We start from the raw sequence: 25,387 nt of genomic DNA on the forward strand, positions 1-25,387 counted from the left end.
GTCTCTTCCACATCAACACGTGTCCCCTCTTCTTCATGTCTCTTATACATCAACATGTGTCCCCTCTTCTTCATGTCTCTTCTACATCAACATGTGTCCCCTCTTCTTCATGTCTCTTATACATCAACATGTGTCCCTTCTTCTTCATGTCTCTTCCACATCAACACGTGTCCCCTCTTCTTCATGTCTCTTCTACATCAACATGTGTCCCCTCTTCTTCATGTCTCTTCTACATCAACATGTGTCCCCTCTTCTTCATGTCTCTTCCACATCAACATGTGTCCCCTCTTCTTCATGTCTCTTCCACATCAACATGTGTCCCCTCTTCTTCATGTCTCTTCCACATCAACATGTGTCTCCTCTTCTTCATGTCTCTTCTACATCAACATGTGTCCCCTCTTCTTCATGTCTCTTATACATCAACATGTGTCCCCTCTTCTTCACGTCTCTTCTACATCAACATGTGTCTCCTCTTCTTCATGTCTCTTCTACATCAACATGTGTCCCCTCTTCTCCATGTCTCTTCTACATCAACATGTGTCCCCTCTGTGGAAAGAGACTCTGAAAGTTTCAGGAAAAAAGATTCTCTCTCTTTTTGTCCTGATCCATTTCTATAAAAACCTGTCTGAAAATGAGCTGATCAGATTTTGGCCACTTTATGATGTCATAACGATGTTTTGGCTTGTGTAACCATTAGCCAATCAGCAACTAAGGTAACCCCCCCCCCCCCACCTTATCACCTGAATCTCCTCCTAGAGCACCATTGTGTTCTTTGTAACCAAATGTCTCTCAGAGGGGCTTGGGGAGGGGCTCCTTACTTACATCTAAAGTAACAGACAGAGAATCAGCACTTTGGAAACAGGGCTGAAACAGAGGGGATTATGGGTAATGCTGCAATGATCTGTTTGGTGTTTGGAGCCAAACACTTCAGAGACATGTTTTGTATATATCTGAGAGCTGTAATATATTGATGAAAAACAGTATAATAAAGGACCTTTTAAAGTTTGAATCCGCAAAGAACTATGACATGGTTGTACCTAGAGCTTTGTGATGTAGACGTTCAGGTACATTGGATGCCTGGTTCGGTGACCACATTTTAACATATTTTTGGGAGGGTGTTTTGACATGTGAGTGTGTTTTCCAGGTGAATCAGGACTTTGAGGAGGAGAGTGCTGAGCAGCGTTCCTCAGTAAGACTTCATCTCTTCTCCTTTGTCACGCTGGTTTCCCCACTTCTATCTAATCTGTTCACTTCTGTACTGCCTCTCTGCTCTCTGCTCTAGGTGGTGGACTTTTCACCCTTTAATTTCCAGGTACTGTCATACAATCAGCACAAAAATCATATACTGCACATGCCATAATGTCTTTGCTGCTTTGTTTTCCAATTTCTCTCTCTTGCGCACCCTCAATCAGCACAAACTCTTTTATTTGGGCTGTTTTTTCATTTATCTTAGTAGCAGTAGTTCCCCACAGGGTGTCATCAAAGCACCATATCAGCTGATTCAATACAAATCACCATTAGGGGGCAGTGTGATACAAACCACACTGAAAATAACAAGCATGGATCTGTAGTTATGTGCCAATAAGGCCCAAAAGTCAGTAGTAATAATATTTTATTGTTTTTTTTCAGTAATAAAGTAAAGAGTGAGAGCTAATGCGTGAATTGAGCTGGATAGTAGTACGTTAGAGTAAAAACATGCATTATCTTTGCCCTTATCAAAGTTGTGGATTGATATGATTTATATATTTTGTGTTTGACTGCTGTTGCTCTCTCTCTCTCTTTCTCTCTCTGTAGTTGGATGCGGATAATGAAGCTTTACGGGGTCGTCTGCGAGCTCCACAGGAGAAGATCATGTACACTTTGGTTCCAGTTCCCGACGGCATGGACATCTCCTCCATCTTTGAGCTGGACCCTACCACTCTGAGAGGAGGGGACTCCATGGTGCCCAGGTACCGTATAGTTAATCACCAACCATTCAGTACACTTCTCTGAAGGGCCTAGGGTCTTTATACATATACATTTCATTCAGATATCATAGAGGGAGAACATGAACACTTACTGTAAAGGGATAGTTTGACTGTTTGAAAGCGATGTTGTACTTCGAGTCGTAAGGTGATTGCACCCCCAGTTAAGAAAAGCTTTCAGGAGTGACTTTGTGTGACTTTATGTGTTTTTAAAGAGTTAGTTGATTTCATTTCATTTCAAACCTTTATTTATCCAGGTGTATCCCATTGAGATCATTGATCTCTTTTTCAAGGGAGACCTGCTCAAGTAGGTTCCACATGAAACATGATTTTCACCAAAGTCAATCAGTAACACCTACACATTAACCAGTCAAGGCAGCATAGTGTAAAGCAGTACAAATATTTAAATATAGCATTAATGTACACTTACTTACACTACAGCTATTGATTTTTTTGTTTTGGATCTGCCCTTTCGAAGGAAGCTAAAATACATTTGCTGCCAAATCCAGAGCAAAGCATTGCAGTGTTAATCCAAAGTAAGGGAGTTTCAACCTCCTTGAGTAGGAAATAAGTACTTGATACAACCCTTATCTTAGGAAACAAAAAGTATACTACTCCTTCCTCCACTTACAGTACATCTACATAATTAAAAAAGTGTTGGTTTGTTAATGTAAAATGTATCAGGGCTGTTGAATACCAGTACCAGTGTTCCCACCTTCCGGAGACTGCTGAGAATGGATGGTAAATATGACATCGTGTCTACAAGAGAACCATGTTTCTGCTTTTTAATTGAATTTGTTTTGGAAAATATAGAAGGAAATGACACATTGTGTTAACAATAAGACCACAGTGATGTCAAGACTACAACAAATGAAAGTGGTGTAGAAAATATCTGACTCAAAGGGGAATTTGGAAGATTACTAAGAAGGCAGTCTGAGGGGATGAGGGTTTGTTTGGTTTTGTCTCTATGGACACTTTTTGTATCGTATGTTATTTCTGCGTTTCCAGTTATTTCTTCCGGTCACTTATTGTGGGTTTGGTTGGATCACAGAAAACATGAGAAGACACTGAGAGTGTGGTCATAGTTATTGGGTTTATTATTTATGTAGGGATTTAACGTGTATTACTTTTGTGGCTTTAACTTGGGCAGATGTTTGGCTTCTATGCAGACTTTGCCCATTAAATCGTCAAAATTAAAAGGTATAACAAAACAAGTTATAGAAACGTAAAACCAAAGCACTTCTCATCCTCTAAATACCTACACTAGTTACATTCCCACTTGTACTTAAGATATCAAAGTATATATTGTCTGTGTTTTCACTTATTCGTAAAATACGGCTGTGTTTTTTTGCGTGTTGTGCGTCTTTGTGAACATCCAAGTACCGGTCACCTCTGGATGTTTTGATAGTAGCCAAAGAGAGTAAGGAAAGTCCCCAGCGTGCAACAGGAAGTCATTGAAATCAATCTGAAAGTCGGCATGGAAAGTGGGCACAAGAGGGAAATCACAACATGTCAAAATGCCATGATTGTTGCACATCTGTGCTTAAACTACAAACAAGTGTCTGTAAACAATGCGTATGTGTGAACCCACAACAAAATCAGCTTGCAGTTAAATGTTTGATGAAATATCTGCCCTCTTCTCCCAGCTTAGTTTTGAATTAGTCATACTGAATTATATATTTGACAGAGCAACATTTAACATACTAAAACCCAAGTTTCACTAAGTATGAAAATGATCTGATATTTGATTTCCTTGTGTTAAAAGATGGCTACTATGGATGATTGGTTTGTCCACTGTCTTTACAAATATTTTTAAGTTATAAAGTTTAGGCTGAAGACTATTTTGTAAAGTGGATAATAAATACTTGAAAAGCACCTATAAACAATATTTTGATAGGTAATTAAATAATTAATTCTGTTCTATTTATCTATGTAATGTTCATAGAAGTTGTACAGGGGATTTCCAAAACATTACAATTCTATTTTTTTAATTATAAACAAACACTTAAAATAGTTAAAAGGTGCAATAAACTGTTAAATAGTTAACTAATGTAATCATAACGTTATCCTCTTTTATCAGCTGTGATGCAATATATATAATTTTTACATTCTCTTTTTTATATACACACACAAATTAATTATGCCATTATCTTTTGATGATTTTAGTGCTTAACTCTTAATTAACAATTTACACATTATGGCTATAAAAAGTGCTTTGTCATGTGTTTTGTATGATACTTTACACTTGTAAAAAAGCCTCTGTGTTGTTCCTGTTTTTCTTGTTGACAGAACAAGTGTGTGTGCTTCTAAAACAACAATGGTGCACTTGTCCCTGTCAGTGCGCATCAGATAAAAACAGATGCTCTCTCCCGGCCTCTCGTCAAAGCCTCCTTTGTGTGATGCAGTCAGGTGCGTGCCTGAAACGCCGCGGGCTAACACTGCTAGCTCCTCCCACTCCCACCTGAAATAACCCTGCGCTTCAAAGTTTAGCCAGGCGACTAATTAAACCCTCTGAGAACCTGGTACACAAAGGTAAGCCTGTTAGCTTCAGTGGGCGTTTACGTAACACCTGCCAAGACCACGGCTACTGTCTGCTGTCTGTCCTGAAGGCTCAACTCTCACACACACACACACACACACTCTCACACACGTGCAGCAATGTGAAAGACGTAGTTGGCTCAGACTGTATTATGTGTAAAGGTTTAGTGCCCAAAGTAGCAGAGATGATTCTGTATGGGGTCACTACTGGCTAATCTGTAATGCCATACTCTTGGCTGAAGAAGCTGTGTCTGACATGGAAGTGTGTTGACAAGTCCAGCTCCTGTGTTACTTCTGAGGATAGAAAGTGATCTATCGGTACACACTGTACCACCTTAGTGTTTATAAGATGCACCTGTGTGATGCAATCTGTGATACATCCTGTTCCAATCTTTTGTTTTCATTGGCACCCTGTCAGAGAAGTGTTGATTTACAGTCATACTAGACGTCATGAAAGGGTGTGAAAGGATTGAACTGTTTCTCACGAGATAGTTTGGATGGTTTGTTGTGGGGTTGTGTGACGTACGTATCCAGTCAGTGTAGGTCAATTCACGCTGTGAAGAAAACATGTTCAAACCACCTAAAATAAAAGCCCACCTAAAACAATCAACATGAGTTTAAGTGTACACTATATTTAGATTATGTTCACTGCTTAACTTCCCGTCAGACAGCCCTTTCTGACGGGAAGCTGCTATCTCTGCTCTATTTAAAGCTACCAGACCTCAATGATAAAAAATAACTATAATTTACTTTGCAGAACACAGAAGTTGCTGGTCTGCCACGATCGGATAATGTGTTTGTGTTATTGTGCAACTTGGGTTAGATTGAATGCATTTGAACCATGACATGTAACCAGAAGGTGAAGACGAAATACGCATTGTCATGTATCTTCCAACTCTTACTGTATGTCTTTGAGGAACTCTATAAATACAATTAATCTTGGCATGACTTGTTGCTGCTGACCTTTGAGTCAAACACACATACACACTCAATAGGTTGGGTACTTTTTTTTGTAAGGTTGCATTGTCATGTTATTGCGCTGTTGTGCCCACATTTGTATTTGTATGTTGCCTGTATAGAGCGGTACAGTAATGAGTCCTTAAACCAGGAAATTAGTCAGCTTTTTACCCCTTCCAGTTCCCTCGTCTAGAAGTACATTTTTTGAACATATTTCTCGTTAGAAGCCTGTTATAAGGTCTGTTGTTAATACAAGCTGAAGAGATTTCCACATTTTGTTCTTTGACATAAAATATGTCAGTAAAAACTCAAATCGGAAATGTCCAACGCTTTTTTAAATTAAAAACGGTAGTTGCTAATAAGTGACTAAATCAGCAAGAGTGTACATTTAACCAACAACATCCTGTACGAGGGAATACCAAGGGTGAGCGAGAAAATTGCAGCCAGGAGAATGAGACTAGCAGGACATTGCCAAAGGCATCAAGAGCTGCCAGCCGGCAAATTGGTGCTGTGGGAACCAACACACGGGCATCGGTCACGAGGACGTCCCGCACAAACATAGGTGGACGTACTCAAGAACGACGCAGGAGCACAAAGTACCAATGAACTGGCCAGATGTATGGAGAACCGGGATGACTGGAAGCGACGATGGAGGGCTGGTCTGAGGACGACCTAGAGAGAGAAATAAACGACTAAACATCATGACCCCGAACATTAGCCACCTTTTAGCTTAGCGGTGATGACGCAGCTATGGAACCATGATGTAGTTTATAGCATAACTTTAGCTTTTTGTTTCTGCTGATTGCATCTCACTTCAATAATCACACATTTGTGTAAATATGTGGAGCAATATACCAAGCCCTTGCGATGCTAACTTCCAGGTTGCCCTACAAACATACGTCATCACTGCATCACTCTGTATAAAAAGGAAAACATTTCTTACTAAAGAATAATGTAGATACTGAGTCATACTTGTCAAGAAGTAGGAAGTTCAAAGCAGGTACACCCTTAAAAGCACACTTTGATATTACGACTGGCTGTTGAGTGCCTTGCAGCTTCATTTATTTGTAATCATCCGAGACATTTTCCCCTTTCCCTTTTTAGGAGCTCCTATGTGAGGCTGAGACACCTGTGCACCAACACGTGGGTCCACAGCACCAACAACCCCATCGACAAAGAGGAGGAGAAGCCTGTTATGTTACGAGTGAGTAGCTGATGACTAGATAAAGATGTTTAGCATGACTGAAAAGATATACCAACACATTTCATTTATTTTTTCAGATTGGAACCTCAGCAGTAAAAGAAGACAAGGAGGCTTTTGCCATCGTACCGGTGCCGCCAGCTGAAGTGCGTGATTTAGACTTTGCCAATGATGCGAGTAAAGTGTTGGCCTCCATCGCTGGCAAGCTCGAAAGGGGCACCATTACACAGAATGAGAGAAGGTAAGTGGGGACGGTTTGTTAAGTATGTAGTTGTGAGTATCTAATAAAAATAACACCAAGATATCTCTGATGTAGCTGCTCTATATCTCAAAGGATCCCTGTTTTTAAAATGGTCTTTTTCTGTCTGACTTGTACTCTTCAGGTTTGTGACCAAGCTCCTGGAGGATCTAGTTTTCTTCGTGGTGGACATCCCCAACAGTGGGCAGGATGTTTTGGAGATCATGGTTAACAAACCCAACAGAGAGAGACAGAAACTCATGAGAGAGCAGAACATCCTGAAGCAGGTTGGTTTTAAACCTCAGACCTAACATTTTAAGATGACAACATTTTTTGGCAATTAAAATTCCATTTCCCTTTCAGATTTTCAAACTCCTCCAAGCCCCTTTCACAGACAGTGGCGATGGTCCCATGCTGCGGCTGGAGGAGCTCGGAGACCAACGTCACGCTCCGTTCAGACACATTTGCAGGCTCTGCTACAGAGTGTTACGCCATTCCCAGCAGGATTACAGGAAGAACCAGGTTGGTGGTCACAACAACGTCACCCCTGATACTCGGGCCTTCTCTTACTGTAACCTGGTTCCTTTTCTTTTCAGGAATACATAGCCAAACAATTCCGCTTCATGCAGAAACAGATAGGATACGATGTGCTGGCAGAAGACACCATCACAGCTCTGCTCCACAACAACAGGAAGCTGCTGGAGAAACACATCACTGCTGCCGAGATAGACACCTTTGTGACTCTAGTGAGGAAGAACCGGGAGCCGAGGTGAGGCTCAAAGGAAGGGAGAGGAACCGTTTGGTGTCATAAAGTGGGATAGGAGCAGTGGGTGTGGGCAGTCTGGGTCAGATTGGTTTGTGTTACAGCTGCTATGTAAATTCATCCACATGTGTGCAGAGGAGTATGAGTGGAACTGCTTGTGTGTGACCTTAGCTAAGTTCAGCTCACTGCTTGTGAAATGTTAAAGTCCTGTTAAAGGGGACCTATCATGCAAAATGCACTTTTTGATGTCTTTTATACATAACTATGTGTCCCCGGTGTGTCAGGGAACTCACGTAGCGTCAGAAAATAAAACCCTCTCTCTTTTCCTCCGTACCCAAATCTCTAAAAACGGGGCTACAACGGAGCTGATCCAGATTTGCATCCGATATGACGGAATGTCGGAAATGTAGGCTGGCTTTACACCCACGGCCCTATCAGAAACGTTGCCATCAGAAACAATGCCCGACTGTTTTGGACGTAAGATGGTCGATGTTTACATTAGCATCGCTAACACTCAGAGCTAACCTGTACTGCACAGAGCATGTGTGTGAAGAAGCAGGAAATAAAAAGGAACTCACCTTGTGGTATAACCGGCAAGAGAGAAAGCCTTTGAGCTCCATACTGTTTTCAGAAATAATCCCTGATAATCCATGATATGGCGTTTCATCACGGCAATATCTGCCGGTAGAATCTCTCGCATGAGCTCAGCCCCCTCCTTTTTTATTTTTGTATATATATATATATATTTTAGGAAGTGAAATAGAGGGATATGAGGCATGGCTAGAATGGGTGATCTGTTTGGTATTTTGAGCAAAACACTTCATAGACATGACCCAGGAGTCTAGGCCAAAGATGACCTCACATTTAAACTGGACAGAAAGAGTGAGAGATACAAAATGCATTAGGATTTTCACCCAAAATGACCACAAAGAAACACAAAATGACTTCAAAAAGACACAAAATGACTTCAAAGAGATGCAAAATTACCAAAAAAGGGACACAAAATAGCTGAAATGTGACAATTACAGACTTTAAGTTATGACAAAATGAAAACGTAAGAACTCAAAACACATCAGAAGACGACCAGAAAGAGACACAAACACCATACAAAGTAGGCTTAAATGACTTTAAAGCCTGTATTATAATTGACCAATTGAACATGCATATCTCATAACTCATCCGTTGCCATTGTAAAATAATTGAAACATCCAATTTCTTGTAATCTGTTCCCAGGTTTCTGGACTACCTCTCAGATCTCTGCGTGTCCATGCAGAAGTCCATCCCTGTGACACAGGAGCTCATCTGCACCGCTGTGCTGGACCCCTCCAATGCTGACATCCTCATCGAAACAAAGTTAGCTTCTCATATCTATTCACTGCTAATCTGAGATATAACCCACTGGACCTGGACTTTGACACCACACACACAGACACTCAAATCCAGCACCAGACACTTTTTACGCTGCTATTGACAATCTTGCACTAATGTACATTCTCAAAGATATTGAAGTGACTGTTATTTTGTATATATTGATTGTTGTGCTTTTAATTATGTCTAAATGTGTGCATATGTATAAATGTGTCTGTTGATTGTTGATTTTTATATATCTTGTTATTGTATTTGGGATTGTGGGAAACGGTATTTCGATCTCTCTGTCTGTACACACAAATTGAAAGATTGACAATAAAGTTGACTTTGACTAACACTCACAAACTGCTGTGTTCACCAGGTTGGTCCTGTCGAGGTTTGAGATCGAGCCGGTGGTAAATGGTGAGAGTCCGTTGGAGGCCGAGGATGAGGAGGAGGTCTGGCTGTTCTGGAAAGACAACAGTAAGGAGATCCGGAGTAAGAGCGTCAGGGAGTTAGCTCAGGATGCTAAGGAGGGCCAGAAGGACGACCAGGAGGTGGTCAGCTACTACAGGTGACTTCTTTGATTATGTTCGTATTGCTTTGATTGAAGTTTATGTCAAAGTAAGGTTATATACACCAGTGCAGTACATTTCAAAGTTATTGAAGGGAGATTATAATAAAATGTGAATTTGGTTGAAATATTAAGAAAATCTTATTTTGAGTTTGACCTAAATATTGCTTATTTCTAAACTTGAATTAAAATGTAAATATTGCTGTACAGCGGGGTGTGACATTAAGTACAAGAGTACAATTATGAAAAATATAAAAATTCCGACTATTATTGTTAACATAATCAGTCCCCCATGGGCTTCAAAACAAAGCAACCACATGTCTGATTAGAAGTGGCAATCATAAACATTTCATTTAATGGTACATAACCAAACCTTCATCTTCTGACTTTGTTTTTTGATGTTCAACTCCAAATCAGTGCTTTTTGAAAAACACAACACTCCATAGTCACAAAGTAATACTCAATGATATTCACTATGACAATGCTGTCAAATAAACATGCTTTTATAATGACTCTAAACGCTTGCTCTCAGGTGCCAGCTGAACCTCTTCGCCCGGATGTGTCTGGACCGTCAGTACCTGGCCATCAACAAGATCTCAGGTCAGCTGGATGTGGATCTGATCCTGCGCTGCATGTCGGATGAGGATCTTCCTTTCGACCTGCGGGCGTCCTTCTGCCGTCTCATGCTGCACATGCATGTGGACCGAGACCCTCAGGAGCAGGTCACGCCTGTCAAATACGCCCGTCTGTGGTCGGAGATCCCCTCTCAGATTGCTATTGATGAGTGGGTTTTTCAAGATTCAAGGCTTTTATTGTCATGTGTGCAAAGTTACAGTGTAGTTATGACAATGAACGTCTTAGGTCACAGGCTCTTCCAACAGTGCAACACAATAAAACAGATAAAATAAATACAGATAAAATATAATAGAAATAGTGAAAGAATAGTCTATATACAAGTAATTGTAATATGATATATTAGATACATTTTTTGTTTTGTTTTTTAGTTTTAAGTTGCAAACAGATGAATGTTATGGATGTTCATCCCGTGAATACTTGAATTAACTTGTAATCCATTCCAAAGACGTCCCAGCACCCTCTAAGATGTTTTTCTCCTCTGATTACCCAGCTACGACAACGATGGGACCACCAGGGATGAGATCAAAGAGCGCTTCTGCCTCACAATGGATTTTGTGGAGAACTACTTGAGGGAGGTGGTGTCACAGAACATCCCGTTCGCCGACAGGGAGAAGAACAAGCTAACCTTTGAGGTACTGCCTCCTTTATCGATGGTATAAACACATAAGGCGTCCCACTGGTTTGATTACATAATACATCTTCGCTTTCATCTTGTCCATAGGTAGTGAACCTGGCGAGGAACCTCATATATTTCGGTTTCTACAACTTCAGCGACCTGCTCCGACTGACCAAGATCTTACTGAACATTTTAGACTGCGTTCATGTCAACACCATTTACCCCATCAACAAGATGGAGAAGGGAGAGGAAAACAAAGGTAAACATCCACCTCCTTTAGGCCTTATTCCCTATAGAGAGGCGAAGTCCCTCCCTTTCCGGGGGAGCTCCATGGGACCTTATTTCGGAAAAGGTATGTATTAAGTCAATGGGGAGAGAAAGATCATCTTTCGATCCCGTTTGAATTGTGCCACGAATTACACCGATGATGTTTGTCAATTTAATGTGTCGTAAAACTGTGAAGTAACACTTTTTTTGTGTGAAACCTCTCAATGAACTACATCTCCCGTCTCGCACCACACACCAAGACGGCACATTTCACTTTCACTGTCTGGGCATGTTGAGAGCTGTACATACACACAAGGGGAGTTAGTCGGTTCCAAGAGCCAGCATGCGGGACCGGGATTCTGGGATTTGTAGTCTTTCTAGTTGCGTATTTTTCATAGTCTTATATTTCAACAGTTTTACGACAAACTGTAACTTTTTTGACATGGAAATGATTTTTTAAGATTGACAAACATCATATGTGTAATTCGTGGCACAATTCAAACGGGATCGAGAGATACGTTTTCTCTCCCCATTGACTTCAATACATAATTTTTCCAAAATAAGGTCCCATGGGTCGGAAGTAGATGGGCGGGACTTCGCCTCTCTATCCTGTAAATCAGGGAAGAGTGTTTAATGTTGCATCAACCCACAAAGAAAGTCATTTCTTCGGTGTCTTTCCCTTAGTTTCAGACATGTTACTCAAGGACAGATTTATTGAATGAAATACTGGTGTAATTCTTGTTTGGCAGTAATGTACAGATGCAGTACCTGCAAGCAAACATAATAAGATCACAATTTACTCTCATGCATCAAAGAACAGAAAAATAGTAGTAATGTTGTGTTTTTAACAATGGGTTATGGGTTTGTCAGTACAATACTGTTAAATATAGTAATAATGTGTTTAAATACATTTGAAATGTTTAGTCAATTATGCCTTATTCACAAACTAAGCACACAAAGGTTACATTACATTTCATTTAGCTGACGCTTTTATCCAAAGAGACTTACAATTACCAATTACAGGGACATTCTCCCTGGAGTAACTAAGGACTAAGTGCCTTACTCTTACCTTACACTAGTGGTGGTGTTCCTGGCGGGATTTGAACTCACAACCTACTATATCTTCAGCCCACCTCACTATCCATTACACCACCACTACCCTTCATTCAATCCACACAAGTATTCATAATTCTTGTGGATCTAATTGTTATGATTGCTCTGTTTATGCGTGTGCTGTAGCTGGCAGTAATGTGATGAAGTCCATCCATGGAGTCGGGGAGCTGATGACTCAGGTGGTGCTGCGAGGAGGCGGCTTGTTGCCCGCAACGCCAGCTCATCAGCCGGAGGGAGACGTGGTGAAACCTCAGGTGGAACCAGAGAGAGAGGACATCATGGTCATGGACACCAAGCTCAAAGTCATCGAGATTCTGCAGGTAGGACATCAGGAAACTGGCTCTTGCTTGGCGGCAAACACTTTTTTATGTATAATGCATACTTATACATTACTTGTTCTACTTTTCCTTCAGTTCATTTTGAATGAACGGCTAGACTACAGGATCTCCTGCCTGCTGTGTATATTCAAACGTGAATTTGATGAGAACAACCCTCAAGACGCCTCCAATGGCTCCAATAATGTCACAGGTCAGATGCCAGATGAGAAGCAATTACATTTTGTACACCTGATTTTTCTGCTGTGAGAAGTATATATTAGAGCTATTTAACATTCTGTCACATATACATGTTGAAATTGATTTCCTTCAAATATGGATTCTTTGTTTTGTTCTAATGCCTCTAGGAAATTTTGACTTTGAGAACATTGAAGAACAGGCCGAGGGGATTTTTGGCGGAAGGTAATCAAAAGCTTCCTAGTCTCTCTCCTGAGTCATTTTGAAATAAGATAAAGCAAGAAAGGGTTTATGTAATCTCCTCCTCTGAATTTTTAAGTGAGGAGAACACTCCACTAGACCTGGATGACCACGGAGGTCGTACGTTCTTGAGGGTCCTGCTGCACCTGACCATGCACGATTACCCTCCTCTGGTGTCTGGAGCTCTCCACCTGCTCTTCAGACACTTCAGCCAGAGGCAGGAGGTGCTCATGGCCTTCAAACAAGTACGTCTCACACCTCTTTAATACTTTATTTCTGTTCTAATGACTGATAATTGGATGAATGTAAGGATTTCTGGGTTTAAATGTATACAAATCTTCACCTAAATGTAGGTCCAGCTGCTGGTGACCAGTCAGGATGTGGACAACTACAAGCAGATCAAGTCCGATCTGGACCAGCTGCGCTCCATCGTAGAGAAGTCCGAGCTGTGGGTTTATAAGAGACAAGGAGAAGACGGGATGGACGGAGACGGACCCTCAGAGTCTGACAACAAAAAGAAGGTTCAACATTTAGAAAAATAATGAATATACCAATGTAGATAGTGGTATAGTAAGGCTATAAAACCTAACTTATCCCTGCTTATTTAAAAGGGAGACTCCCCTGGTTCAGACAAGAAGAACTCAGAAAGCACCAGCAGTTACAACTACAGGGTTGTAAAAGAGGTACGTTTATTTGTGTTTCAATATTGTATTTTTATGTTTTTACTGATTTGTTGCCTGCAGTTGAAACCCCTCTTGTGTTTGTTTTCAGATTCTGCTGCGTCTCAGTAAGCTGTGCGTCCAGGAGGGCAGCTCAGGGAAGAAGAGCAGGAAGCAGCAGCAGAGGCTTCTGAGGAACATGGGAACTCACAGTGTCGTGCTGGAGCTCCTGCAGATCCCCTATGAGAAGGTGCAACACTGCGGCTGAATATTATATTATTAGCATATGCAGAATTATTAGAAAGGGACATTTCAGCCCTAAAGGCGGAGTGAGTTACCGAGTGTTGGACATATTGGCTGTAGAGATGTCGTCCTTTCCTCCAACATAACAGAGCGAGATGGCACTTTGTTTGCGTTCCTCAAAGCGACAAAACTCAACGGTATTGTATCTTTCCAGAAAACATGACCTGGTCACTCAAAATATTCAACAAACATCGTTGAGAGCAGTTTCATACGGGAACTACGTTTTACCGTAACAGTATCACCGCACAGAAGGAAGTGGGCATCTACTGCTCACGATAAAGTCTGTGGATTATCTTGAAACTCTGGGTCATGATTTCCAGAAAGAGACATTGCTGATGTGTTTTTCACGTGTATTTTATTTGTAGCTTTGAGCACCAAAATCGGCAATCTAGTTCCATTTTATTCAAGTGAAGGCAGACATCTATCCAACATTCATGAACTGTAGCGCTACAGGTATAATTATTTTTCAGTGTAAACTATCCATTTTTAAAGACCTTCATAGTTGTTAGACACGTGTGCAGTAAATAAAAAGTATAACTCTGTGTTATCTGCATTAGGGGGAGGACGTCAGAATGGAGGAGATCATGAAACTGGCTCATGAGTTCCTGCAGAATTTCTGTGCAGGAAATCAGCAGAATCAAATTCTTATGCACAAACACATCAACTTGTTTCTCAACCCAGGGGTGAGTAAAACAGGCCTCTCTGGTTTACTCATTGGGATCGATTTGTGCAGTTTCTAAAATATTATCTTCTGGAAAAACAAATCTAAAATGTCCTTTCTGTCCCTCCTTTTGATACTCTATCAGATTCTCGAGGCCATCACCATGCAGCACATCTTCATGAATAACTTCCAGCTGTGCAGTGAGATCAACGAGCGAGTGGTGCAGCACTTTGTCCACTGCACCGAGACGCACGGGCGACACGTACAATATCTCAAGTTCCTTCAGACCATCGTAAAGGCCGAGAACAAGTTCATCAAGAAGTGTCAGGACATCGTGATGGCCGAAGTGGGTCCTATGATCTTTATACTGTATCTGTGTATGCTAATAATATAGAGGAGATAGTGAGTCAAAATAAAGCAGAAAGACAGATGTGTTGGTAATATCAATGTGTGAGTGGTTGGACTTATTGTAATAGTGGTGCAAGGAGTGAGTCCTTAACCCAGAAATGAGTTAGCATTTAAGCACTTCTGGGCTCTCTCGTCTCGAAGTCAATGTTCTATGTTGGATCAACACGAGCTTAATAGATCTTCAAATGTTGCTCCAAGTCTTTTATGGTCTTAAAAAAAGCTGTTGCTAAGTGAGAACACTAAACGTCATCACGGCGAACATTAGCCGCTTTTAGCTTAGCCAGGTAACCGTAATGTAGTTCGTTTTAAGCATAACGTTAACTTTTTGCTTCTGTGCATTGCATTCAAGCTTTAAAAATATCAGTTACATAAAGTATTAAGAATGTGTGTTTTCCAAAGATCTTAATTCCTCCAATTTTCCAAAATCCAATGGAAAATAACGTTTGCTTTTATCCAAGGGAGCCCTTGTTGGCGATGCGTACTTCTGGGTTAGCCTCGAAAAATAAGTCATCATTACACCACTCTATATGAGGTTTAAGGTTGACAGATGTACTGTAACATTTCGTTAACAATATCATACTCTCTACTGTTATTCCCCGCACTCAGCTGGTGAACTCGGGCGAGGACGTCCTGGTGTTCTACAACGACCGGGCCTCCTTCCAGACCCTGGTCCAGATGATGCGTTCAGAGCGGGACCGCATGGATGAAAACAGCCACCTGATGTACCACATCCACCTGGTAGAGCTGCTGGCCGTCTGCACGGAGGGCAAGAACGTCTACACCGAGATCAAGTGCAACTCCCTGCTGCCCCTGGATGATATCGTTCGGGTGGTCACACATGAAGACTGTATCCCTGAGGTATGAGTAATGAGGTTTAAAAGTGTCTGCACATGTCTAAGTGTTGAACATGAACACTGATGCATACCAATGACACCTAAGTCTTCATCATTTCACCCTGAACCTGAAACTTTATTAGTGTACTACTTCTCATTAATATAATAATGACCAAATACAGAATCAATCAAATATAGGCTGTAAAGGGAGAGCCAACTTAACCAATTAAAGTCCAAGAACAAGGTGAGATTATAATGAAAAAAGATAATATGATAAATATTTAATGGGTAAAATGATAATAGCCTAAAAAAGGCAAGACATGGTTGTAAAAACTAAGCTAAATTAACCCTGCAGGAGGAGGAAGATGTCAGCAGTAAATGACAGTTTAAAACAGACAAAGAATATGTTTACAAATAATTGCGAACCAGCCACGAGAGGTCCTTTTAGTCTAAAGTCCTAAATGTGCACAAAAACAATGATGCTAATAGGTCCAGAAGTAGGTGAGGGCAAACACAGCGATGCACACACATGGCCTGACACATGATGCCCCTGCAGGCTTTTACCCTGCAGAGAAAACCAATAAAGATACAAGTGTATACAGCAACACAGCATGTGCATCCTGTATATCATACTCTACATTTGTATTAAAACATGTCGAGGGAATCGGCTGTGTGCCAGACTTCATGAATGTGTCTTCAGCTAAAAAGCTTTTTCCTTTGGGTCCGAACAGGTGAAGATTGCCTACATCAACTTCCTGAACCACTGCTATGTGGACACAGAGGTGGAGATGAAGGAGATTTACACCTCCAACCATATGTGGAAGCTGTTTGAGAACTTCCTGGTGGACATCTGTCGGGTGAGCTGCAACCTGTTTGTGTTTCTGCTATCAGATGATCGATAGAGGGGAGAGTGCTTTACATAACGTCATGCGATTGGGTGATTACGTCAACACAGTGTGCAAAGAACATAATGTTACCTGTCGCCAACATGCAGGAAGTGTGATCCAATGTGTCTGCGTCACACTAATATAAATGTTTCTGTCCTTTACCTAGGTGTGCAACAACACCAGTGACAGGAAGCATGCAGACACCATCCTGGAGCGTTACGTAACGGAGACAGTCATGAGCATCGTCACATGTTTCTTTAGCTCTCCTTTCTCTGACCAGAGCACCAGCCTGCAGGTAATCTGGAAAGATGACCATCACATTTTAAATACGCATGCAATTGCCTTTAAAAGTCTATAACACCATGTACATGTTCATTTCAGTAGAAGTTAAAGGAGCCCTATAATGCTTTTTTGGGGTTTTCCCTTTCCTGTAGTTTGTAAAATAGGTTTTTATGTATGTAAATAGTTTGCTATAGCTACAATTCCTAAGTTGGTGTCCTTCCGTAACATAGTGACATCACTATGTAACACGTGACCTTCTATTAGCTAGAGCTCCAACACAATGTATGTGATAGGCTAAGGGGCAGGACATCTCTTAACGGTTGACCCATCACAACAGAGCCAGCCATTTCTTACTTCATAGTTTATATGACCCAATATGTATATATGCTCATTTTAATTCATTTCTTACTTCATAGTTTATATGACCCAATATGTATATATGCTCATTTTAATTCATTTCTTACTTCATAGTTTATATGACCCAATATGTATATATGCTCATTTTAATTCATTTCTTACTTCATAGTTTATATGACCCAATATGTATATATGCTCATTTTAATTCATTTCTTACTTCATAGTTGTTCATCATTTGATTTGATCTGTAATTGTATTAACCTGTGTGAATCTGTGCTGTGCTGTTTTTCATCCTTACCCTGTTGCTGTTTGAACTACTGCATTTCCCCACGGGGATTCATAAAGTTCCATCTTATCTTATCTTAACCAATCAGAGCAGACTGGGCTCTGGTTTCAGACAGAGGGTGAAAAGAGGTGCTGCAGCACAGGCAGTATGAGAAGAGCTTTTTGAACATTAAAGCATGGAGACATGTCCCAGTAGAGACACAACATACACATATGAATCTGAAAATGAGCTAAATATGTCCTCTTTAAGTTGTTTGACATGAGAAACCCTGCTCACATACCTAACATTCAATATTTTTTTCTGTATAGATGGCTCGCCTCTTATATGTGAGTAATGGAAACTCCCCCACATTTAGTTTCCCAACCCTTTGGTGTTTATCTACAGTATCTTTTAAGGAGTATCTTCACTGTGTGGGCTGTTAAGGTTTTATAGCTTAGTCAGCACACAGACTCTGCTGTTCCCAGATCTGTGGGTGTGTTGCACAAGGTTTTGGCCGTCCTGTGGTCTACATTTTTCGCAGTAAATCATGACCATCACCCTTCATAGATTTCCAAATCCCTCGTACAGTAAAGGTGGTGTGTAGCATTACAGTTCAAGCCCGATGTACTCCTTGTTTTCTGGTTATGTGGAGTTGTTTAGTTCCAAGTTGCCCCCTGTAGAAGTGGTTGATCCCCCATTTATTTACCTTTCTGAGAATTCTGCTTACTGAGCTTTATCAATACATGATACCTCTTTTTCTCGCAACAGGATGCCATGCTTGGAAAGATGACAGAGGTATTTATTGTGCTCTAGGGCGGTGACAAGCTGATAGAGTATCAAGGTGGTAGAAATGAGATTTGCTCTCTATTTGGGTATAAACAGCTGACCTACTGGACCCTTCTACCATAGGTGCTATAGTATCCTCACATTAACATCTCTGGCACTCGGGTTATAAAAGTAAACTAATCCAGGAACACAATAGTCACTTTGTTGGTTATTATTTTCTCTTCACAGTTTTCTCTCCTCAATCTTTCCTATAAAGTATTTTCTTTTCTTTTATACCTTACTCTCTATTTAATGAGCTTTCTCTCTGTCTCACAGACCCGTCAGCCGGTATTTGTGCAACTTCTCCAAGGAGTATTCAGGGTGTACCACTGTAACTGGCTTAACCCTGTGCAGAAGGCCTCAGTGGAGGCTTGCATTAAAGTTCTCTCAGACGTTGGTAAGAACCTGGGCTGACACCACACCACCCATTCATCTCCACCAATCTCTGTTATTTTATTCAGAAAATGCTTTGTGGCCCATGAGAAAAGCATTTCAATGTACATATCTGCGTGTTTACCTCCCCCCAGCTAAAAGCAGAACCATTGCCATCCCGGTGGACTTGGACAGTCAGGTGAACAACTTGTTCGTCAAGTCCAATAATGTCGTGCAGAAGAGCATCCTCAGCTGGAGACTTTCTACTAAGAACACAACGAGACGAGATTCGGGCCTGACCTCCTCCAAAGACTACAGAAACATCATTGAGAGGCTACAGGTAGGCAGCGAAGCATAGCGTATTATGTACATTATCAATATAAACATTTAAAGAGGCCTTATTATGCTTTTAGGGTTTTCCCTTTCCTGAAGTGTGTTATGGCGCATTCCCACTGCAGGGCCTCGCACGGCGTAGTACGGTATAGTTAGGCCTTGGTAGGCCAGGCTCACTTTATGCTGCGTTTCCATTACAGTTTAGGAACTGGCGTAGTAACTATAGTAACGCAGTGTAGGCGGAGCCGTGACGTCATCTTCAATGCGAAACACCAAACCAACATCAGCCGCTAGCTGTTAGCGCTCAGAGCTCACAGCTCTTCATATCTGTTCAGAAACTTGACAAAAGTTAAACAAGTACAAACCACAGACTGCCTGTGTCATGGCGAATACAGTCACTGGTTTATTTATGTCTGTAGGCCGTTGTTGTGAGTGTGGACGGTCATAGCATATACTGCGTTAGCTTAGCCGATCTCCATTCAGAAAACACGCATTTTAAAAGGTTTTTCGCCTGCCGTCTGTCTGCAGACTTGTCAAAGCATTCATTCATGGTTGTTACTAACCGGTATCAGTATGTTGTTACTTCGGCATCATTTTGAAACGTGTATTATAATTAAATCACGGTAAAATATGTTCATTTTGTTGTAGTTGTAGCCCCCTTGCCAGCGATTCTCTCACTAGTTAAGCATACTCAGCCCGACTCAGCCTGGTTGTTGGCCCGGAAAGAAGCATGATTTTGGAGAGCCAGAAAAACAGTGAAAAAGTACCCGTTAGCCGGAACTACCCCTAGTGGAAACGCAACAAAAAACGGGCCGGGTCTGGCACGGCACGCTTAAACCGTGCTACGCGCTGCAGTGGAAATGCGCCATTATATACTGTAGGTTTTTGTGCATGTAAATGGTCTGCAAAGGCTAAAATCCCAAAGGCACAGAACACAAAGATGAACCTGAAGATGAGCATAAAATGTTCTCTTTTTTATCTTTTTAGATTTTTAACCAGACATATCATTTAACTGCCATGTCTCAAGCAGGAATATTGTGGGTTTGTGAAACATTACATTACATTGCATTTAGCTGACGCTTTTATCCAAAGCGACTTACAATAAGTGCGTTCGACCAACAAGATACAAACTTGTAAAATAATACAGGGTAGAAAGTGACTCCTGTCAGCTGAATGTGTAAAGCAGGTTAGTTTATGGAAGAGAGGGAAAGCAATAATGGCTTTTTAAGTGACATGTCTGAGGGCAGAGTGGAACAGGACATACAGTTCTTTCTGGAGTGGTAAGACGGTCATTTGTGACATTGTCAGTCTGGCACAGAGAAGCCTTAATTGAAAAAATAGGGTAGATAGTTTGAACTGCATTCTGCACAGCATGTATAACGCTGTATTTATACTCAGGTCTAAAACCCTCAAAACTGTTCAGATTATTCCTATAAATATATATAAATATGATACATGAATATGATTATTCTGTAAATATAAATTATTATTATTATAAATGTATATAATAAATATAGATCTAATGACCCTGTATAAACTGACATAATGCATATACAATACAAATGAGCCTACTTCATGTACATAAGTAATAATACTTGATTCGGCACTTTTTGCACTAATTGCAGTCTTTTTTTATTATTAACAGAAACACTTAGACTTCTTGTTGATATAAATTACATGTTTTATTGTTGCTTTATGTATATATTCATATCCTTTCATTCCCCTTCTTGTATGTTTACGGTAAGGATTATGAGTTAGCCCGGCTAGTTTAGTTAGCTTTACATCTTGACCGTTAATCCGTAGGTATAACATTAAGTGCTGCGTGTGTGGTTGTTGTTGGTAATGTGCCAGTGCAAACAAAATACTGTAGAAGTGGTTTCTAAATACATCCTGCTTTCAGTCATGGCTACACCCTGTTTTCTTGCAATGTGTGACTCAGTACTCACTGGAAATCTAAGAAATCTCTGACCCGTCTGCTTCCGTTCAGCTGGTTCCTCTGCTCACACAGAGACTATGTAGTGCGAGTGAGGCTGACATTTCATTGTGTTTTGAATTTAAAAAAAACAAAAACAATTCCAATCATGAGACTACTTGTAATACTGTCAATTTGCCAAGTTTTTCTTAACCAACCCGTTTCCAATCAGCGGTTAATGTGGTTCCTAAAATGATTTCCTTCAAATTTCTTTTTAGCCTTTGAATTTCTTTTTAGCCTTTATTCAAGGAACAGCATTTCTTAGAACGTATTCTTCAACACCTACTAATATCTCTTTTGTGATGCCACTCACCACACACCCCACACAGACATTTAATCACAGTCTTCATGATATCCCTTCACTTATTTTCTCACTAATCAGCACCAGATGTGACAGGAAGTGCGTGGGAAAGTGGGACGTGGTTGTCGCATCATACGTATGGTTTGCTTTAAATGCAGTTCACATGTAATGTACTGGACATGTATCTCCCCCGGTTTCTCTTAAATTAGTCGTTGTGCAATTTCGAAGATAATATGATGTTAATGGCACCGGGATTTCTGGCATGCAATGTCTATTGTAGATGCATGTATGATGTCGAGAGAACATGTGGTATAACTTTATCTCTGCACCACATATTAATATCTTAAAAATGTAATACATATTAATATTGCGTGATAATTAATTGTAGGCGTGCACAACATGATTCAAGATATTGGAGGGATTGATCCTTTTTTTTATACTTTTCTTACGATCATTAAAAAATATATAAAATTATTATAGTGCGACTTTATTTTTTAAGAGTATCTGAAGCCAACATATATTTGTTTTTTATAAGTCTGTAGAATATGATTTGTAGACGGGGATATCTCAGCAGTTTCACAATTCTTCATTTAAAGTTGACCTATCGTGCAAAATGCACTTTGTGATGTCTTTTATACATAAATATGTGCAGGGCCGCCCCTCCCTACAGGCCAATCACGCAGGCTGCATGGGGCCCCGCCTTGCGCAGGGGGCCCCGCCCAGAGGGCCTCAGCTGCTGTGCGCAGCTCTCCACTCAGTTCTCCGCTCAGTTCTCCGCTCAGTTCCCCCCCCCCCCCCCCCCCTGAGTGAGAGGTGACAAGGGGAGCACGTGTGTCACCCGACACCGTTGCAATGAATCGACATCTGCCCAATCACGGCTTTGATACGGCCACTAGTGCAGGTGAAGAGATGTCGGTGAAAAGACAGTTTCAGTCCGGGGCAAGCAAGAGGGAAACAAAACAAAACATGAAGAAACTAGAGCATCACTCGAAGGTGGGTTATTGTATGAGTCAAATGTACAACTTGCGAATGTTGTATAAGTCAAATAGCCAATTGCCATATTAAAACATCAGCTGCAATTCACGACATGAAGAAGGCAGTCTCTGCATAGCATACAGGCTCATGGAGATGCAGTTATTTCCAGCATTCTTTATTTACCATTCATTCAAGTATGTGATGCCTTTTATCTGCTAATGTACAGGAGGAATAGTGATACACTGTCTGTCTAGTTGGCTTACATAACAGTTAAAGTTTACAGCCTAAAAAACATGGAGCATTTTTTCCCCTTTTATTCATTTTTATGTCTATTTGCACATTTCATGGTGATGCTCAGCCTCAGAAAGTTTATTTATATAGCACCTTTCAACACAAGGCAATTCAAGGTGCTTTACAAAAATGAAAGACATTCAGACAAAGGCATTTAAAAACAGTAAAAGATAATAAAAGAAACATTAAAAGAAAAAATACATGAATAAAAAGTACATGAATAAAAAGTAAACTTTTACTCTTAACAGTCATCATCATGTCAACCACAACACAGAGAAATACTGGTAGAAATGTGTGTGTAGTTGTTGATACATTGCTGACAGAGGGAACTAGAATACAGATTTAAGAAATATCCGTTTTTGAGCACGTCATAAGCATGTTTTGTCTTGACTATATTACAACTATATTATAATAAAAATAATATATTTATATTATTTAATTGATTATGATTATCATTATTAGTAGAAGTAGTTTATTTGCATTAATTATATTTTAATCTTTTTGAGGCTAGTAATTGGCAGGAAATGCAGACGTGTTCACCGTAAACGCATACTGAACGACATACATGCACATTTACCATTTACCTCACTGTATACAAAGTAACTGTGTTGATAATAATAATAATAAACAGGAATTATATTTGCAAAGTAGCCTACTTTGTTTCCAAAAACAACTGTCGGTTGGGGGGGGGGCCTCATCTCACAATGTCGCTTGGGGCCCCAAGTTGGCCAGGGGCGGCCCTGAATATGTGTCCCCGGTGCGTCGGGGAACTCACGCAGCATCACAAACTAAAACCCTCTCTCTTTTCCTCCGTACCCAAATCTTTTAAAAACGGGTGTACAACGAGCGGATACAGATTTCCATCCGCTGTGACGTCGGCGGACCCACAGCAAGTTGCTATCAGAAACAATGCCTGACGTGTTTTGGACGTAATCTCGTCTTTGTTTACATTAGCAAGCCTCGCTAACACTCAGAGCTAACCTGTACCGTAGAGCACGTTTTTTTTTAAAAGCAGGAAATAAAAAAAGGAACTCACCTTGTGATAAACCTGCAAGAGAAAAAGCATTTGAGCTCCATACTGTTTCAGAAATAATCCTTGATGTGGTTTAGAACAGGATGGCGTTTTATCACAGCAGAATTCAACTTGATCTCCGGTTGAATTCTGATCAGGCATTAGCTCCGCCTCCTCTTCTTTCTTTTTTTTCAAGCTAAGGACCCAATATCCGCGTTTCTCTAACAGGGCTTCAAAAGAGGGGTTTGAGCAGTATGAGGCATGGCTACAATGGGTGAACTGAAAAAAACTTCAGACATGTTTTGTATAGGTATGGCCCTACAATACATGTTTCAAATATAGCATGATAGGTCCACTTTACAAATGCAATTGTTTTCACATTTATCATCAATAATTGGGCTTCTTGTGATTTGCATATTGCACCAGTCTAAATTGTGATTTTGATCAAATGTTGATACATTGTGTAGCCCTGGTAACCTACATGTTATGGAAGGAAAACAGGCTTTTGACTTCACTTTTAAGGCGACTTTCTATCAACAGTAAGTGATTACGAAGTGTTGTGGTAAACTGCAGTGTGTCTCTCTCTGTGTGTGTCCCTCCGCTCTGCAGGACATCGTGTCAGCGCTGGAGGACCGACTGAGGCCTCTGGTGCAGGCCGAGCTCTCTGTGCTGGTGGACGTCCTCCATCGTCCTGAGCTGCTCTTCCCCGAGAACACAGAAGCTCGCAAGAAATGTGAAAGTGGAGGATTCATATCGAAGTAGGTTTGACAATTTGGACCGTTGGTAGAGTTCAGAGGCAGCCAGGGTCAACATTTGAGTGAAGTGTTCTTTGCTCACAAACATTTAACACATTTTAAATGCCTTACCCAATACAGGCGAATCAGTGACAACAAAAGGTCTATTCAAGAAAATCTGTAATCAAAATGATCAGACATTTCAAAACATTATTACATAAATGGCTTAACAAAACATCATAAATCATACTCAAAATATGCCTTATATATCCTCATTATAAGTACATAAAATGGCTCCAACAATTGTAATTCATATTTGTGAGACCTTCCTTTACATCCTGGTGTTTTGTTGTGCCTGATAAGAACTCTGATGGATTACAGGAAGCCGGCGAGAGACAGAGAGTTGTTGTTGTTGTTGTTGCAGGGATTGCCTCTCTACTTATGGTTGCCATTGTGGAGTACATTCGTTTGTGGAAAAGTGTCAACACTCACAAGCTTAGTTAATCACTTGGTCACTTTCACTCATATACATGTGTTTTAAAATGTCACGACCTCATGCTCCAAATCTGTTGTTTTGGGCTAACACAAGATCAGTGTGTGATGACGGATATCAGCCAAAATATTAAAATTGCGTGTTTTTAACGATTGTTAACGCACTTTTCTCTTTTCCTGACCAGGCTGATCAAACACACCAAGCAGCTGCTGGAGGAGAACGAGGAGCGCCTGTGCATCAAAGTGCTGCAGACACTGAGGGAAATGATGACGAAAGACCGGGGCTATGGGGAAAAGGTACAATACCCTCTGTGTTCCTGTTCTTCATCATCTGCTTGTAGTCATGGCCTAGATTCCCCCCCCCCCCATGTGAGATAAAAGACTTCACAGGATATACAGTGTCCCTCTGTACCACTGCACAAAGCATTTTGGAAGACACAAGATCAGAAACACTGTAGA

General features: G+C 40.7%; 1 protein-coding gene across 12 annotated transcripts in view; it reads left to right on the forward strand.

Moving 5' to 3' along the window:
- The window catches only part of itpr1b (inositol 1,4,5-trisphosphate receptor, type 1b), a 123,911-nt gene that overhangs the window by 26,029 nt on the left and 72,495 nt on the right, over window positions 1-25,387 (forward strand). For 4 of the 12 annotated variants that reach the window (XM_034212164.1, XM_034212170.1, XM_034212167.1 and 1 more), the window contains exons 11-41: window positions 1,145-1,189; window positions 1,283-1,312; window positions 1,795-1,949; window positions 6,564-6,663; window positions 6,741-6,901; window positions 7,044-7,185; window positions 7,262-7,420; window positions 7,495-7,667; window positions 8,895-9,014; window positions 9,391-9,582; window positions 10,115-10,366; window positions 10,709-10,850; window positions 10,940-11,093; window positions 12,341-12,534; window positions 12,628-12,742; window positions 12,897-12,951; window positions 13,046-13,211; window positions 13,320-13,487; window positions 13,578-13,649; window positions 13,738-13,875; window positions 14,486-14,611; window positions 14,735-14,935; window positions 15,604-15,855; window positions 16,562-16,687; window positions 16,884-17,012; window positions 17,951-17,968; window positions 18,390-18,416; window positions 18,723-18,843; window positions 18,974-19,158; window positions 24,312-24,460; window positions 25,114-25,225. In XM_034212164.1, coding sequence (XP_034068055.1) covers window positions 1,145-1,189; window positions 1,283-1,312; window positions 1,795-1,949; window positions 6,564-6,663; window positions 6,741-6,901; window positions 7,044-7,185; window positions 7,262-7,420; window positions 7,495-7,667; window positions 8,895-9,014; window positions 9,391-9,582; window positions 10,115-10,366; window positions 10,709-10,850; window positions 10,940-11,093; window positions 12,341-12,534; window positions 12,628-12,742; window positions 12,897-12,951; window positions 13,046-13,211; window positions 13,320-13,487; window positions 13,578-13,649; window positions 13,738-13,875; window positions 14,486-14,611; window positions 14,735-14,935; window positions 15,604-15,855; window positions 16,562-16,687; window positions 16,884-17,012; window positions 17,951-17,968; window positions 18,390-18,416; window positions 18,723-18,843; window positions 18,974-19,158; window positions 24,312-24,460; window positions 25,114-25,225 — 4,179 coding nt within the window. The remainder of the gene's footprint in view (window positions 1-1,144; window positions 1,190-1,282; window positions 1,313-1,794; window positions 1,950-6,563; window positions 6,664-6,740; window positions 6,902-7,043; window positions 7,186-7,261; window positions 7,421-7,494; window positions 7,668-8,894; window positions 9,015-9,390; window positions 9,583-10,114; window positions 10,367-10,708; window positions 10,851-10,939; window positions 11,094-12,340; window positions 12,535-12,627; window positions 12,743-12,896; window positions 12,952-13,045; window positions 13,212-13,319; window positions 13,488-13,577; window positions 13,650-13,737; window positions 13,876-14,485; window positions 14,612-14,734; window positions 14,936-15,603; window positions 15,856-16,561; window positions 16,688-16,883; window positions 17,013-17,950; window positions 17,969-18,389; window positions 18,417-18,722; window positions 18,844-18,973; window positions 19,159-24,311; window positions 24,461-25,113; window positions 25,226-25,387) is intronic. The other 8 variants (XM_034212166.1, XM_034212173.1, XM_034212168.1 and 5 more) reach the window with 5 other exon arrangements.

Source organism: Gymnodraco acuticeps, unplaced genomic scaffold, assembly GCF_902827175.1.
Source record: "Gymnodraco acuticeps unplaced genomic scaffold, fGymAcu1.1, whole genome shotgun sequence".
Taxonomy (NCBI): Eukaryota; Metazoa; Chordata; class Actinopteri; order Perciformes; family Bathydraconidae; genus Gymnodraco; species Gymnodraco acuticeps.